The sequence below is a fragment of the Sus scrofa genome, chromosome 4 (assembly GCF_054392235.1).
Source record: "Sus scrofa isolate SSC_HxYL_T2T_F1_AM1 chromosome 4, Sscrofa_HxYL_maternal_Yorkshire_Landrace_v2.0, whole genome shotgun sequence".
In the NCBI taxonomy this organism is placed as follows: Eukaryota; Metazoa; Chordata; class Mammalia; order Artiodactyla; family Suidae; genus Sus; species Sus scrofa.
This window is the reverse complement of record NC_139386.1, coordinates 72,246,738-72,264,249: the sequence shown is the minus strand read 5'-3', so window position 1 is coordinate 72,264,249 and position 17,512 is coordinate 72,246,738. Positions and strand designations below refer to the sequence as shown.

Here is a 17,512-nt window from a genome sequence, read left to right as displayed (position 1 = left end):
TGTGTAGTAGTTGGAGAAGGAAAGGGGGTTTGAGGGCCCTGTCTCTCTTCATACAGTGAACATCAGGTGAATCACATAGCTTGACAGTGTGGCCATACCAAGGAACAAGAATCCTTAAGGCCAGAAGTAGCATAGATGGAGGTATCAGAATCATCAAATATATTTAAGTTCTTTTTTGCATTATACTTCAATCTGTAGTAAAAATAAATATGTATGTGTTTAATTATACTGTGCTATATTCATAGCTTTCGGTATCTAGATCTAGTTTGTTTTCTGAGTTCCCTAGAGACCAGAAACTGTGACCATAAAATTAAACCCATGTGTGTTCATTAATTCAGCAAACATACATTTGCCACCTGCTACATGCTGGGCATTGTGCTAATCTAAGCAATAGAGATTTAGAAATGGAACTTGCTCTCAAAATGCTTGCAGTCTGTTGGAATGTTAGAGATAGTCTGTTGTTAAAACCAAAAAGCATTAGCTTTTGAAAACTTTATGTTTAGATCTAGAGTCTGTTGGGAATTTTTTCTTGCATGCAATATGAGGCATAGGATCAGAGTTCTTTTTTTCCCCCCATGGATATTCGATTGATCCCACACAATTTTTTGTTTGTTTGTTTTTTGTCTTTTATCTTTTTAGGGCTGCACCCAAGGCACATGGAGGTTCCCAGGGTAGGGGTCTAATCGGAGCTGTTGCCACTGTCCTGTGCCACAGCCACAGTAACGCCAGATCTGAGCCGCGTCTGCGTCCTACACCACAGCTCACAGCAACGCCGGATCCTTAACCCACTGAGAGAGCCCAGGGATCAAACTCAAAACCTCATGGTTCCTAGTCGGATTCATTTCCACTGTGCCATGACAGAAACTCTTGATCCTACACAATTTATTAAAAAGACTATTCTTTCCCTACTGCTCTGGAGGGTAACCTCCATCATTATTCAGTGTCCATATGTGAATGGATCTCTTTCTAGATTTTATGTTTTATATTTCTGTTTCTAGATTTTGTATTTTGTCTCACTAGTCTATTGTCTGTCCTTTCACCCATATGACATTGTCTAGAAAATACAGCTGATCTTCAAAAGAACAAGTCATCCCTTCTTTTTCTCATCAAGAGACTGTTCTTAGCTCTTTTGCATATCAGTATAAATTTTAGAATTACCATGTCAAGTTCCACAAGTTATCTTGGATTTTGATTGGGATTGCATTGAATCTGTGGATCAATTTAGGGAGAATTGCCGTCTTAACAATATTGAGTCTTCCAATCCATGACCTTAGTATGACCCTTTGTTAATTCATCTTTAACTTTTCTCAATCATGTTTTATAGCATTCTGTATAGAGTTTTTACACATCTGGGAATTCCTGTTGTAGCCCAATGGTTAAGAACCGACATAGTGTCCCTGAGGATGTGGATTTGATCCCTGGCCTTGCTCAGTGGGTTAAGGATCTGGTGCTGCTGCAAGCTGCAGCGTAGGTTACAGATGTGTCTCAGATCCAGTGTTGCTGGGCTGTGGTGTAGGGCAGCAGCTGCATCTCAAATTCAACCCTTAGCCCAGTAACTTCCATATACCTCAGGTGTGGCCCTAAAAAGAAAAAAAAAAAAAAAAAACACTTTTTATGTTGTAAAAATCTAGTGTTAATTATTGAAGCAGAATATATACATTACCTGTGATGCATTGATTCTCCTCCAAGCTGTGTACCACCAGGAGTGCATGCACATATGTACTAGGCAAGGCCTGTGCCGGAATATGCATGAGTATCCATTGTTTATAATCTGTTTTTTTTTTTTTTTTTTTTTTTTTTTTTGTCCTTTTTTGTCTTTTGTTGTTGTTGTTGTTGTTGTTGCTATTTCTTGGGCCGCTCCCTCGGCATATGGAGGTTCCCAAGGCTAGGGGTTGAATCGGAGCTGTAGCCACCGGCCTACGCCAGAGCCACAGCAACGCGGGATCCGAGCCGCGTCTGCAACCTACACCACAGCTCACGGCAACGCCGGATCGTTAACCCACTGAGCAAGGGCAGGGACCGAACCCGCAACCTCATGGTTCCTAGTCGGATTCGTTAACCACTGCGCCACGACGGGAACTCCCCATTGTTTATAATCTGAATGTCACTGAGAGAACAGATAGTTGTGGTATGTCTGTGGAATGCAGCTTTCTGCACAGCAACAAAAGTATGAAACCTGTGCTGAATGCCACAACATGAATGCAAATTAACACAAATTATACAATTTAGAGTGAAAGAGGTCAGGTAGAGATGACTTTGTGAGATTCTAATTACACAAAATTCGAGAAAAGGCAAGACTTACCTGTGTTACTGCAGATTGAAGTAGTGGTTACCTTTGAGGCAGGATGGGGATGAGTAGTTTCCAGTATAGGCCAAATGGGAAGCTTCTGGCTATTGACAGCGTTTGATTTTGGGGGGGGGGGGGAGTCTTTTTAGGACCACACCCACTGCATATGGAAGTTCCCAGGCTAGGGATTGAATCGGAGCTGCAGCTGCTGGCTTTTGCCATAGCCACAGCAGCACCAGATCCTTAACCCACTGAGCAAGGCCAGGGATTGAACCTGTGTCCTCGTGGTGACTAGTTAGGTTTGTTACTGCTGAGCCGTGAAGGGAACTCCAGGGTTTGATTTTTTGACCTGGATAATGGTTACATACTGTGTTCATTTTGCAATAATTCACCGAGCTGTAATGTTTATGAGTTTTTCTACATACATGTTAGTTAGGTGTAGTAAAAATTTAAATCTTGCAAAATGATTAGAAACCAACAAAGTACAATAAAAAGAAAAAGCCAGAAACACAAAAGAAGAAAAAGCAAATAGACACACAAATTCAAAATGTATTTGAAAAGTAGAAAAATATGCATGATCAACTAAAATTAGTAATGGCAATTTCTCTTTATTCTAAATTTTTCTATGAAGAGTGGTCTTGGTTCCATTTTACATTTGCCCATCTGTTTCTTAACCATCTGTCTGTTCTCCAAATCTACCAATCTACTGAAAAAATGCCTACCCTTCAAGGTATGTCCTAATTGCCACATTCTTTGAATTATTTTCTCAGAATGTACTTGAAGATGAACCAATCAAAATCAAGAAGGAAAGGTCAGTGGGGTGGGAGCTGTTGAGAAGAAAATGTAAGAAGGAAGGAATGTTCAACAGAGTCAAATACTGTAGAGAACAAAAGACTGAGAAATGAGAAAAATGCCAGCCACTGAGTCCATCTTTATGAATAACAAACATTTGCTTTAAAAACAGTTTAAAATTTACCAAAAAAAATTTTTTTTGAATGAAGAGAAAGATCGGAGAATTTCCAAACCATCATTTTGCTCTATTTAGTAATATCTTTGTTAGTATGATACATTGTTCCAAATAATGTGCCAATATTCATCCATTATTATTAACTAAAGTCCATTATTTATTCCATTTTTCTTTGTTTTTACCTAATGACCCTTTTTTTTGTCCCATCCAGGACACCACATTATATTCAGTTGTCATGTCTCCTTGGGCTCCTCTTGGCTGTGACAGTTTCTCAGATTGCTTCTTGTTTTTGAGGACCTTGAGAGTTTTGAGAAGCACTGGTTAGGTATATTGTAAGATGTCCCTCCTTTGGACTTTGTCTGATATTTTTCTCATGATTAGATTGTGGTTACAGGTTTTAGCCAGGAAGACTATAGATATACTAAAAGGAAGACTCAGCAATGTCACTAGCTGTTGTGGCAGATCATCTCAAAAAATTTTGGAATGTATCATTTAATAGTTACACAATTTATAGGGCATCTTGAATCTCTTAAATTTTATTTGTAAAACATTGAGCATGTCTGTCTTTTTTCTGGGGCAAGATCCTCTAAATTTCTTCAAATCCTTGAAGTGTCTACATGCAGCCCAGCCCATCACAGAACCTCAGCTATTCATGGTGCTTCTTCCTCTGAACACTTCTGAGTTTGAAACCTGTAAGAGAAACTCAAATGTTGGAACAAAAATGCATTTTGGGAGTTCCTGTTGTGGCTTAGTGGGTTAAGAACCCGACATAATGTCCATGAGGATGTGGGTTCTATCCTTGGCCTCAATCGTTGGGTTAAGGATTTGATGTTGCCACAAGCTGCAGCATAGTTTGCAGATGCAGCTCTGATCTGGTGTTGCTGTGGCTGTGGTATAGGCTTGCAGGTGCAGCTGTGTTTCTATCCTAGCCTAGGAACTTCCATATGCCACAAGTGTGGCTGTGAAAAAAAAAAGAGAGAAACCATTGAAGCCATTTTCTTCTCCTTTTTTTATGTAGCCATGACATTTATAGGCTCAATATTTTGGGTTTTTTTATTTTCCTTATTATTATTGTTATTATTATTATTATTATCTTTTTAAACTGAAGTATGTATAGTTGATTTACAGCGTTGTGTTTCTGATGTACAGTAAAGTGATTCAGTTATACATATATATTATTTTCCATTATGGTTTATGACAAGATACTGAATTTGGTTTCCTGTGCTATACAGTAGGACCTTGTCGTTTATCTATTTTATACACAGTAGCTTACATCTGCCAATCCCAAACTCTTAATTTAGCCCCCCCCCCCAACTTTCCTCTTTGGTAACCATAAATTCTTTTATTCCTGTCTGTGAGTCTGTTTTGTAAAAAAGTTCACTTGTGTCATAGTTTAGATTCCACATGTAAGTGGTATCATATGATACTTTTCTTTCTCTGTCTTATTTCACTTAGTATGATAATCTCCAGGTCCATCCACGTTGTTGCAAATTAGCCTCAATATTTTCTAAAGACACTCTTCAGGACTCAGGGTTGGCACACACATATGCACAAAGTTTTCAAGTAGTACAGATTTTGGCACTTAAATTTAGTAATATACTCAAATATCAGCACGTTAAGTGACAGAGAAATGATGGCTATTTACATCATCATTAGTTGTTTTAAAATATCTGAGTAAAAGTAGAATGGTAGAAATAAACTCAATAATTTTCAATCTTCAGAGCAGAACGATTACATTACCTAGGTCCATTATAGACTTAATATTTTTTTCAAAATTTAGGTATTGACTTATTGATAAGTGAATCCTATCAAAATATTGAAGTTTCTAATAGTAAGCACAACCTTTAACCTTAACAGGTTCTTCTTGCAAAACGGAAACTAGATGGAAAATTTTATGCTGTCAAAGTGTTGCAGAAAAAAATAGTTCTCAACAGAAAAGAGGTAAAGTAAAATGGTTTTGTTTCTCCTAAACCCATTTTTTGGTGAACAGAATTCTTTTCTGGTGAGAATACAAATTGATCCTTTATGTATTTTGTTTTGTTTTGTTAACAGCAAAAACACATTATGGCTGAACGTAATGTGCTCTTGAAAAATGTGAAACATCCCTTTTTGGTTGGATTACATTATTCTTTCCAAACAACTGAAAAGCTTTATTTTGTTCTGGATTTCGTTAATGGAGGGGAGGTGAGTTTTATAATTAGTTATGTAGTATCAATAATGTTTAGAAAAAAAGCGAACAGAGTCAAAAATTTTCTCACCAGTTTTGAAAGCAAAGCCCGGGATAAACAGTGGTTGGTTGACTAGCAACAGTATTTAAGGTCCTGGCTAATCAGCCTGACCCAGGATGTGGAGAAGTGAGATGTAAAGCTCTTTTCCTAAGCGGCTTATGGTGTAGCTGGGAAGGTTGGCAAGAGAACCTTGGTGTGAAGCTACAGACTTCATGCATCGTTTTGTCACTGAGCTATATGGCAAGAATATATACTGAGGCAGAACAAAACTTGATTGTAATTATTGATAATTATTGTTTCAGTGGTTGCGTATAAGTACTATTTTAGCCTGTCATTTTCCAGAATGTGCAAACTATTAATCAAACGAGATGATCCTGTAATAAGGGTTCTGTGGTGAAGCCAGTTTGGAAAATGTCTTATGTTATATCCCCTTGGCGATTAACAACATGCTTCTTGGTGATTCACAGTATGTTTCAGCATGTTAAAGGCCTGGAGATATTATACCTTAAGCCAGCATTAATTTTTTTCCCACAGAGTCTCTTTTTTTGTTTGAACCAAGTCTATTAATAATATTCTCCAAAACTGTGAATCAGAGGGTATTGTAATAGAGTTGGGGAACTGCTGCTTGTTATGATAATAATTCCAGTAGTAGCTATGTAGTATGTGCCCAGCACTCTGGCTCCTTTTTGTGTTATTTTATCTTCACAACAGTCATGTTGTATAAAGACAAAGAAACTGAGGTGCAGAGCAGCTTAGTAACTTGCTCCAGTCGTGTGGGTTAGTAAGTATGGAGCCAGGTAACCCAGTGACTACAAGATAGCTTGTAAGAAATGCATTAAGAATTAGGAAGTGTAGGGAGTTCCTGTCATGGTGCAGTGGTTAATGAATCCGACTAGGAACCATGAGGTTGTGGGTCGATCCCTGGCCTTGCTCAGTGGATTAATGATCTGGCGTTGCCATGAGCTGTGGTGTAGGTTGCAGAAGCGGCTTGGATCCCACATTGCTGTGCCTCTGGTGTAGGCCGGCAGCTACAGCTCCGATTAGACCCCTAGCCTGGGAACCTCCATATGCCGCGGGAGCGGCCCTAGAAAAGGCAAAAAGAAAAAAAAAAAAAAAAAGGAGTTCCCGTCGTGGCGCAGTGGTTAACGAATCCGACTAGGAACCATGAGGTTGCGGGTTCGGTCCCTGCCCTTGCTCAGTGGGTTAACGATCCGGCGTTGCCGTGAGCTGTGGTGCAGGTTGCAGACGCGGCTCGGATCCCGTGTTGCTGTGGCTCTGGCATAGGCCGGTGGCTACAGCTCCGATTGGACCCCTAGCCTGGGAACCTCCATATGCCGTGGGAGCGGCCCAAGAAATAGCAAAAAGACAAAAAAAAAAAAGAATTAGGAAGTGTAAGAAATGAACTGGAGAGTTCAGCTGCCACTAAGCTCCAGCCACTTGCTACCACATTGAATTTAGGCTTAATGGTGCAGAGCTCCCCTGAGTCCCCTACCTTTTTTTTTTTTTCTCTTTCCAGAAGAAACCAAAACTATGAATTAAAAAAAAAAAAAATTCCCAGTTCCTAAGTGTTACCAATTATTTTAGATTTTTCTAAAAACAGTATTTGGCTCAGACAGACCATATCTCTGGGATATATTTGGTATAGCAGCCACTAGTTTCTAATTTCTGAATAGTGTTTGATTTTTTTTTTCTTTCAAATGAAGGAACAGTCCCAAAAAAGGAGGTAATTACATGAGAGTATCATGTTCATTGGCCTTTATTAGTAGTCTTTTCCAGGGGGTTACCTGGCATGGTGAAGACACTGCCACGTTGAGGATTGAGGGGTAAAAGAGAGATGAGTAGTACATTAGCAGGGGTGGAGCAGGATGCTTGGCGAAAAAGGGACTGATTACTTGGTGGGTGGGGGACCCGGGCAAGGGAGTCATGGTTCTGTGCTTTGGTGCATTTTTATCTCACATTTAAAGTAACAAAAACAAATCCTCTTTTTGTCTTTATAGAATATATTTGTTTCTCTTTATGTGTGAATCATCTTGATATTCATTTCCCCCCCATTTTACAGCTGTTTTTTCACTTACAAAGAGAACGGTCCTTTCCTGAACACAGAGCTCGGTTTTATGCTGCTGAAATCGCCAGTGCTTTGGGTTACCTGCACTCCATCAAAATCGTGTACAGGTAAACTCGTTTAAATATCACTTGTAAAAATGTCTTTTTATTATTTCATTTCAGTTAATATTCAGTTTTGCCTTTCTTTCCTTTTGACAGAGACTTGAAACCAGAAAATATTCTTTTGGATTCAGTGGTAAGTATTGTCTTTTAAAAATCTGGCTCACAATTTTTGTTGTTGTTATGCGTAGTGGAAAAGAGTCAGTCTCAAAGGTTCCACACTACATGATTCCATCATATAACATTTTTGAAATGTCAAAACTGTAGGGATGGAGAACAGATTAGTGGTTGCAAGGGGACAGGGACCCAGGGAATAGGGGAGTTCAAAGAGAAAGGGTTAGCAGGAGAAAGTCCTTTTATTCTGTGGGGTGATGGACAGTTCTCCGTCTGATTGTGGTGGTAGTTACACAGATCTCTCCACATAGAGCTACACATACACACATAAATCTGTGCATGTAAAAAAGTGAAAACTGAACAGCTTGGCAGTCTAGTTAACAGTTTGGTAACAAGGTCAGTTTCCCTCTTTTGACACCATACTACAGTTATGTGTCAGAAGTTCCCCTGGTGGCTCAGCGGGTTAAGGATCTCACATTGTCACTGCTGTGGCTCAGGTCGCTGCTGTGGCGTGGGTTCGATCCCTGGCCCAGGAAATTTCTCATGCTGCAGGTGAGGTGCACCCCCCCAAAAAAAAAGAATGTCAGCATTGGGGGAAGCTGGGGGAAGGGTACATGGAACTCTGTGTACTGTTTTTGCATTTTCCTCTTAGTCTATGATTATTTCAAAATCTAATGGTTTCCAAAAGTGTCCATTTATATCCATGTATTTCTTGTTTTATCTTTCTGCCCCTGTATTTGTCAGGGACATGTTGTCTTAACAGATTTTGGGCTTTGTAAAGAAGGAATTGCTATTTCTGACACCACAACCACATTTTGTGGGACACCAGAGGTAAGGAATATGTCCTGTTTGTCATCCCTGTAATCACATATAAAATGCAAAGTGAATCGCAAACTGTATACGTAAAACTTGAAATCAGAAAAGTAGAGTAAAAATATTTTCAGATTCCAGACAGCTGGAAATATCTGATAATTATCCCTTCTGAACATTTAATATTTATTGATGGGTGATACTTTTTTAAGTGTGATTTTGAGATAGCACAGATAATCCAACAAAGATAAATTAAGCTCATTTTTTTTAATGTTAAAAATTTACCTTAGACTTCTTCAAGCATTTGATTACATTTCTAATCCTTAAAAAAAAAAAAAATCACATATCAGTGATGAAATTGTCCCAAAATTAATTGTGGTAATATTGGAATAACTCCGAATATATTAATAGCCATTAAATTGTACACTTTAAATGGGTGAATTGCATGGTATGTTGAATATCTTAATAAAACTGTTTTTGTGTGTGTATGTCTTTTGTCCTTTTAGGGCTGTACCCACGGCATATGGAGGTTCCCAGGCTAGAGGTCCAATTGGAGCTGTTGCTGCCAGCCTACACCACAGCCATAGCAATGCTAGATCCGTGCTGCGTCTGTGACCTACACCACAGCTCACGGCAATGCCAGATCCTTAACCCACTGAGCAAGGCCAGGGATCGAACCCACAACTTCATGGTTCCTAGTTGGATTTGTTTCTGCTGTGCCACGACAGGAACTCCAATAAAACTGTTTTATAAAAGAAATAAACTGAAGCAAATATGGCAAAGTATTAACATTACCTATTTGAGGGTGACAGCTCTATTGGTTTGTTTTATGTGTATATAAAAACATATTTTTATGTTAGTGCTGCACCCTTGGCATATGCAAGTTCCCAGGCTAAGGGTTGAATTGGAGCTGCACCTGCTGGCCTACACCACAGCCACAGCAATGCCAGATCTGTGAGCCAAGTCTGCCATCTACACCACAGCTCACGGCAATGCTGGATGCATAACCCACTGAGTGAGGCCAGGGATCGAACTCACATACTTACGGATATTATTGAGTTCATTATTGTTTTGCCGCAATGGGAACTTTGATTTTTTTTATTTTTTTGTATGGTTAAAATATTTCATAATAAAATTTTGAACAGGATAAAATAATGCAGTGGATGGGGGAGTTGTCAAATCAGATTTTATTAACCAGAACACCCCATTCTCTAATCATGTTAACTAGCAGAAAATGTGTTTTCTATTTAAGACAATAACACTTAAAATTTATGTTAAGGCCTTATTAGTCTCACTTCACATACACATGTTTAGCTTAAAGTGTATTAATTATAATGCATTTATTATTAGTATGAGACATAATATATATCTTAAGTACCAGGTAGCACTTCATCTTTATTGTGAAATACCTGAAAAATGTGTTGAAAATGTGTGATAAAATGGCTCACATCAAACTTCTAATAAAGATGAGAAACTTAATTAAAAGTACCTAAAAGTAACAACTATTTAACTTAAAAATGTATTTGTTCTACTTTTTTCTCTTTGTTTAAAACCTAGCTCTTTTTTTTTTTTTTTTTTTTTTTTTTCCCTGTCCTTTTGCCATTCCTTGGGCTGCTCCCGCAGCACAGGGAGGTTCCCAGGCTAGGAGTCCACTTGGAGCTGCAGCCACTGGCCTACACCAGAGCCATAGCAACACAGGATCTAAGCTGCATCTGCCACCTACACCACAGCTCATGGCAATGCGGGATCCTCAACCCACTGAGCAAGGCTGGGGATCGAACCTGCAACCTCATGGTTCCTAGTCGGATTCGCCAACCACTGAGCCATGATGGGAACTCCTAAAACTTAGCTCTTATATTTATTTGTAATCATTCTGTTTTGGTTTATGTGTAAAGAGACATTTTTTGAGAATATGTATTGATTTCATAGTTAATAAAATATTTCTTAAATCCTGTAGTTTTTAGAAAGGAAATTGAATTTTTGTTATCAAAATCTAAATGTGATTAGAAGTTATTAAAGCCTTTTTATTTATTTTGCCATTTCTTTGGATCATATAAAAAAATCACATAAAAAAACATTGTGGCTCAGCAGGTTAAGGACCCAGCATTGTCTCCATGAAGATTTGGGTTTGATCCCTGGCCTTGCTCAGTGAGTTGGGAATCTGGCCTTGCCACAAGCTGTGACCTAGGTCACAGATGCAGCTCAGATCTGGTGTTGCTGTGGCCTTGGAATAGACTGGCAGCTGCAACTCATATTTCACCCCTAACATATATATTTTGGAATCTAAAATTCAAATTCACTATCTTATATGTATGAAATTGTGATGAGTTTAAATTTTTTTACATATTAAAATGTAAATAATCACTTTTCTAAACAGTATGTTGCTGTTGTAATTTTCGAGTAAAAGTGCAGTTTACTTACTTAGTGTTACAGTTTCTGCATTGTTGTCCTCTTCCATTTGTCTTAATTGCATCACAGTTCCTGGGGGAAATGCTTAAATATGTATATTTTGGAAATTGCCCCAGTTGATTCTAAAGAGTACCGCTTCCCAGGAACCACTGGTATAAAATGAGAATACCCAGTCAACTGTGAATCTAGACCATGTGTTTAACTTAGTGTGATATAACACCTAAAATGTATTAAACTTTTCGGTTATTCCTAAAGTTTGTCTTGAATTGCTTCCTGAGTTTCTCTAATATTTAATCTTTTCTACAGTACCTTGCACCTGAAGTAATCAGAAAACAGCCCTATGACAATACTGTAGATTGGTGGTGCCTTGGTGCTGTTCTGTATGAAATGCTGTATGGATTGGTATGTATTTCTAGTCTGTCGTTATGATTCCAATATAATGCATTTGGTTTGAGTTTTCTCTCTCTCTCTCTCTTTTTTTTTTTTTTTTTTTTTTGGGCTGTGCCTACAGCGTGTGGAAGTTCCTGGGCCAGGAACTGAACCTGTACCGCAGTCATGGTCGGAGCTGCTGCAGTGACAATGCTGGATTCTTAACATGCTCTACCACAAGGGAAATCCTTTTTTTGTTGTTATTGCTGCAAACAAGTTTTGTTTGTTTGTTTGTTTGTTTTTGGCTTTTTGCTATTTCTTGGGCCGATCCCGCGGCATATGGAGGTTCCCAGGCTAGGGGTTGAATCGGAGCTGTAGCCACCGACCTATGCCAGAGCCACAGCAATGTGGGATCCGAGCTGCTTCTGCAACCTACACCACAGCTCACGGCAACGCCAGATCGTTAACCCACTGAGCAAGGGCAGGGACCGAACCCGCAACCTCATGGTTCCTAGTCGGATTCGTTAACCACTGGGCCATGACGGGAACTCCCTCTCTCTCTTTTTCAATAATCTCATGGATGCTTAGATAACAGTAACAGAACCTGGTTAAAACCACATTAGGGATTGTCCCCCCAAAAAAAACTTTTCATTTCATTACTAATTTTTTACAGTTTTTTCTCTATCATACTAATGTATTAATCACTAATCAGATATTCTCATCCCAGTTGCATTTTTTAGAAATAGACACCTCGGAGTTCCCGTTGTGGCTCAGTGGTTAACGAACCCGACTAGGTTTCGGGTTTAATCCCTAGCCTTGCTCAGTGGGTTGATGATCCGGTGTTGCCGTGAGCTGTGGTGTAGGTTGCTGACTCAGCTTGGATCCCACGTTGCCGTGGCTCTGGTGTAGGCCAGCGGCTAAGCTCTGATTTGACCCCTAGCCTGGGAACCTCCATATGCCGTGGGAGCGGCCCAAGAAAATAGCAAAAATACAAAAAAAAAAAAAAAAAAAGACACCTCATTGTAACATTAAAATTATCCACTTTCACTCAGTTTACTCAATTTGTTCTGCCTAATTTCAAAAATATGGAAAGAAGAAGATTTTCTTACCAAAGTAATGCCTTTTGGGTCTTGCCTTCTATTTTGTTTTTATAGGATTTATTTAGTATACTGGTGCTCTGCCTTTTTATCATTGGGAGCTCTTTACGCCCTTCACCATAAATACCATGTCTTAAAGATTTGATTGCAAAAAGAGTGATGTTTACTATGTAATCAACTTTCCCAGTTTTTATTAAAGACACATAATCAGCCAGAGCTTCTGAATAACAAGAGTCAAGTAGTTTTACCACAGTAATATCATTCCAACCAAATGCAAATAATTTTAGCTTACATATCCTTATAGGAATAATGTATGTTTTTCTTTAAGCTTTTTAAAACATTCAGAATAGTTTTTAGACACCCCTCAAGGTCCTGTGAATGAGCAGCCTCATGCTGGAACCATGCCCTCATTGCTGGCACTTGCTGCCCCCACTAAGCTCAATTCATCATCAGCTGAGGCTTGAGCTGGGCTTGCCTTTTTTGTTTGGGTGTGTGTGTGTGTGTGTTTCCTCTGAAAACTGAGGAGGGCTCAGTGAACTTCATCCCCTAAGGTATGTTTAGAGCATTTGTCTCATATTGCTAACTTTGAATGATAGATTACTGGGACAGCCAAACACTGTCTCTTCTTTGCCCTTGACCATGATCCGCTTGTTAAGAGATCTAATTTTCTGGTTATGCTAGTGCCTTAGAAGACCTGATAACCACTTTATACCTTAAGTTCTTTAAGTGTTGGTTATTTGTCATCCTGATATTTCCAAATCCTTTGAATTTCCTTAGAGGACTTTGAAAGTATAAAATATCATTGTATATAAAATGTAAATTGATTCAAAAGGGAACATTAATGAGACTTGTATTAACAATTTTAAAATGAAATTAGATTTAAGAAAATAAAATTTTCCTTTTTATTCAAAAGAAAAAATGATAAGCATGTAACTCTTTTAATTTTAAAAATTATTTTAAGTTATTTTTACTTTATGGGTTCCCTGGTCCAGTGTTGTCACTGCTGAGGCTCAGGTTGCTGCTGTGGCATGGGTTCAATCCCTGGCTCAGGAACTTCCTCATGCCATGAGTGCAGCCAAAAAAAACATTTTAAACTATTTTTACTTTAAAACTTTTAACTCAATAATTAGCTGGCTAATCCTCATGTTGAAGCTGTACCACGTCTTTGAGCTGTCAGAGTAGAATTTTAATTCTGCAGAAGACTCACTGCCACACATACTTAGGAGAGCACTTTCTAGAAATCTGTTTTACTTGGTTCATTCCCAAGTCCCAGGAAATTATTTAATGTTTGAACTGTGTTGAGTCTCTATCATTTTGCCTGTGATAAGGTTGGTAGTTGTTTTCTTTAAAACAGAAACCAAGAAATAGCAAAAAGACAAAAAAAAAAAATACCATTACAACTTTTATACACCTGTATGCATGGTGTTCTTGAACAAACCATCCCTTATTCATTCAGTGAACATGTTCTTAGCTCTGTAGTGTACTGAGTTTTAAGATCTCTTTGCATGGGAGACCACACTGCAGATGTACATACACCCACAGAGATCTGTGCTCTTCTATACTTTTCCAGACCCAGACTGCTCTTTGTAGGTCAAGGTCAAATCCAACTGTTTTAACCCTGTTTGTACATAGTTAATTGAACGTTTTTTTCCCCCAGCCTCCTTTTTATTGTCGAGATGTTGCTGAGATGTATGACAATATTCTTCACAAGCCCCTAAACTTGAGGCCAGGAGTGAGCCTCACAGCCTGGTCCATTCTGGAAGAACTGCTAGAGAAAGACAGGCAAAATCGACTTGGTGCCAAAGAAGACTTTGTACGTACATCTTGTTTCATATCCTCTTTATTAAGCTTTTAATTTGAAGATAAAACCTTATTTTATGTGTTATTTAGTGGGATGAATACAGCTTTTAGAGAATAGCACCATAAAAAAGAAGCATGCTTGTCCCAGATTTTCACCAGTGTTTATATAGATCTGTACAGTGTTTAAAACACTTGGCAGATGCATTTTTTCGTTCGATCTTCATAACAATTTGATCCGCTCATTTTCATTCCCCACATCCACCTTTCACACCCTATTATTTATTTGATTTTCATTTGCTAGAATGTTTCCTCCCCTCCTTTCTTTAAAAAAAAAAAAAGTATGGGCGTTCCCGTCATGGCACAGTGGTTAAGGAATTCATCTAGGAACCATGAGGTTGTGGGGGTCGATCCCTGGCCTTGCTCAGTGGGTTAAGGATCTGGCGTTGCCATTAGCTGTGGTGTAGGTTGCAGACATGGCTCAAATCCCGTGTTGCTGTGGCTCTGGCATAGGCCGGCAGCTGTAGCTCTGATTGGACCTCTAGCCTGGGAACCTCCATGTGCCTCGGTCTCGGCCCTAGAAAAGGCAAAAAAACCAAAAAAAAAAAAAAAAAAAGTGTGGCATGGGTTTTTTGATCACCTAAACTTTTAGATCATGTCTCTAACAAGAATTTAAGTGCTTCCTGGCTGCATGAGGTAATACTTTTTGCTTTGAATTAACATTAAATCACCTTTTTTTCTAAGAATTTAGTGACACCTCCTTGAAATAATTATGGGACCTACAGGTTTTCTTTCTTTCTTTCTTTCTTTTAGTAAGGGTTATTTAATCACTAGTGCAGTTACCAGTGTTATGTGAGTGAATTCATGAACTGCTGAGGAACATGAATTTGTAAATTCATTTAAGTTTCTCAGAAATTCTTGGAGTTCCCTGGCAGCTCAGTGGTTTAAGTCTCCAGTGTTGTCCCTGCTGTGGCTTGGGTTGCTGCTGTGGTGCGGGTTCAGTCCCTGACCCAGAAACTTCCATAAGCCATGGGTGTGGCCAAAATTAAACAAATAATTTTTCAGAAATTCTTGGGGGCTGTTTGTTGATCAGTCTAGAATTCGAGCTGTGAATAATAAACTTGTCTGCTGCTGCTTTTCCCTTCCTGGATGCCCCAGTGCAGCAGGTAACTGTCCCCAGTTTTCTCTCCAGCTTGGACTCCATAGTCATGTTTCAGGTCAGTCTTGCTAATGCTTTACACCTCTTTGCCCCTTGGTCCTTGTACTGAAATTGCAGCCCTGGCTGAGTCCAGCTGTCATCTCTGGGCTGCTGAACGTGGCTGACAAAAGTTACACAAGTGAAAACATTGGAAGCACGGTGAGGTCACTCATCTCCTCTGTCTTCTCCAGTTTAGTCTACTACTCTCTGTGTTAACTATTTTAGACCTTCTCTCCAAATTTCCAGGTTCCTTTTCTTCTTCTCTTTTAGCAGATGCTCCTGTCTTCTGTTTTATAGGGAAGATAGACTCAGCAAAGCAGAATTCATTCAGCTTCTTGCTAGCAGATTTGCAGAGTTATATACACCAGCCCTGGTCATTTCCTTCTTCCTTTTGTCGTGGAAAAGGTCAGTTTCTGCTTGTGCTGGATCCCAATCCCTTGCAGGGAACCCTGTGCGTGCTTCTTTCTGCCCAGATAACTGCTCCCTTACGTTCTGTTTCTTCCTGAGGAATAACTAAACGTTACCAAGTCTCCTGCTTCTTAAACCAAAAACCCCTCAACCCTGCTGTCCTGCAAGGTAATACTGTCTCTTTCTCTCTTCACAGCCTAACATGTCGAAAGTTTCTATAGTCATTCTTCCTTTTCTAATCTCTTCTCATTTCTCAGGCTACCACAGAATAGGTGCTAGAATTAAGTATTTCTGTTCTGCAGCTTGTGTTCTCAGCAGCATTTAAACTTTCAGTACTCGCCGAAGTTTCTGCAAGAGCACACACTTGTCTTGCTTTCCTTTCTATATTTCTGGGCATTCCTCCTTATTCTCTTCTATAAGCTCCTCCTCCTCACCCTGACTTTTAAGTGTTGCAATTCCCCGTGGTTGGACAGATTTCTCTGTTCTTCTCTTGTGCTGTCTTCCTGGACAGTCTCAGTTGGCCCTGTGGCTTTGGTTGTGACTTCATCTCACATTTGTATCTTTATCCGGCACTCTCTAGTAAGCGGTAACTCAAATAATACCTGCCTGGTCAACACCACCACTTGGATTTCTTGAGTGTCCTGCAAACACAGAATGTTCAAAATTCAGTTTCTGCCATCTTCCTTCTGTGTTCCTCGGGTCAGAAATCTGAGAGTCATTCCTGACTGTTCTCTCTTTCTCACTTTGGTATTCAACAAACTGCCAGATCCTAATGTATTCGCCTTCTCGATTGTTTCCATATCCAGATACTTCTTACTCTCACCGTTACCACTTTTCGTAGCATTGCTACCTTTTGTTTTTCCTTTATCTGATCATGGCTCTCCAGTCCATTCCCCTGCTGTAGTCAGAGTGATTTAAAAAGGAAACAAACAACCCACATATGTGACATTCCCCGCCTAAAACTCCTTGATGGCGTCCCATGATCCTAGAATAAAATAAATTGCTAAGGTAGACCTGGTGTGATATGGCTCATTTTCTTCCTGAGCTCCTCCTTGAATGACAGTCCCAATCCTCTCCTCTACTGCAGCCATATCGGGTTCTCATTTTCTTGATCAAACTAAACTCTTTACAACCTCAAGTCCTTTGTATTCTGCCTGGAATGTTCTCCCCTCATTCTTTCCTTTGGCCGTGCCCAAGGCACACGGAATTCCTGGGCCAGGTGTCGAACCCTTGCCACGGTAGTGACAGTGCTGGATCCTTAACCCCCTGAGCTATCAGGGAACTCCTCCACTCATTCCTTATTTACTGGTTACTTACTCATCTTCCAGAACTCTGGTAGATACCACTTTCTCTGAGAAGTCTTTTTAAACCCACCAAACTGACTTGGATCCTACTTTTTCTACTCTGTGGCTCCTTGTAGGGAAAAAAAGTTGGAATCAATACTGTGCCGACCTTGGACAGTAGCAACCCAGAGTGAAATACTTCATTTCTTTTCTTTTGCTGCACCTGCAGCATATAGAAGTTTCTGGGCCAAGGTTGGAACCCGAGCCATGGCAGTGACAGTGAGCCACCCAGCAGGACAACACCGAATCTTTAACCACTAGGCCACCAGGGAATTTCATGGGATATTTTTGGTAGTAGATCTTGTCACCCTGATTTTACCTC

General features: G+C 39.5%; 1 protein-coding gene across 4 annotated transcripts in view; it reads left to right on the top strand.

Annotated features, from left to right (window-relative positions):
• Nucleotides 1–17,512, top strand: part of SGK3 (serum/glucocorticoid regulated kinase family member 3) — a 75,336-nt gene that overhangs the window by 51,877 nt on the left and 5,947 nt on the right. For 2 of the 4 annotated variants that reach the window (XM_085022273.1, XM_021089284.2), the window contains exons 8-14: nt 5,112–5,195; nt 5,307–5,438; nt 7,542–7,654; nt 7,745–7,781; nt 8,504–8,590; nt 11,285–11,380; nt 14,102–14,257. In XM_085022273.1, coding sequence (XP_084878399.1) covers nt 5,112–5,195; nt 5,307–5,438; nt 7,542–7,654; nt 7,745–7,781; nt 8,504–8,590; nt 11,285–11,380; nt 14,102–14,257 — 705 coding nt within the window. Of the gene's footprint in view, nt 1–1,866; nt 3,947–5,111; nt 5,196–5,306; nt 5,439–7,541; nt 7,655–7,744; nt 7,782–8,503; nt 8,591–11,284; nt 11,381–14,101; nt 14,258–17,512 lie in introns of those variants that run through there. The other 2 variants (XM_085022275.1, XM_085022274.1) reach the window with 2 other exon arrangements.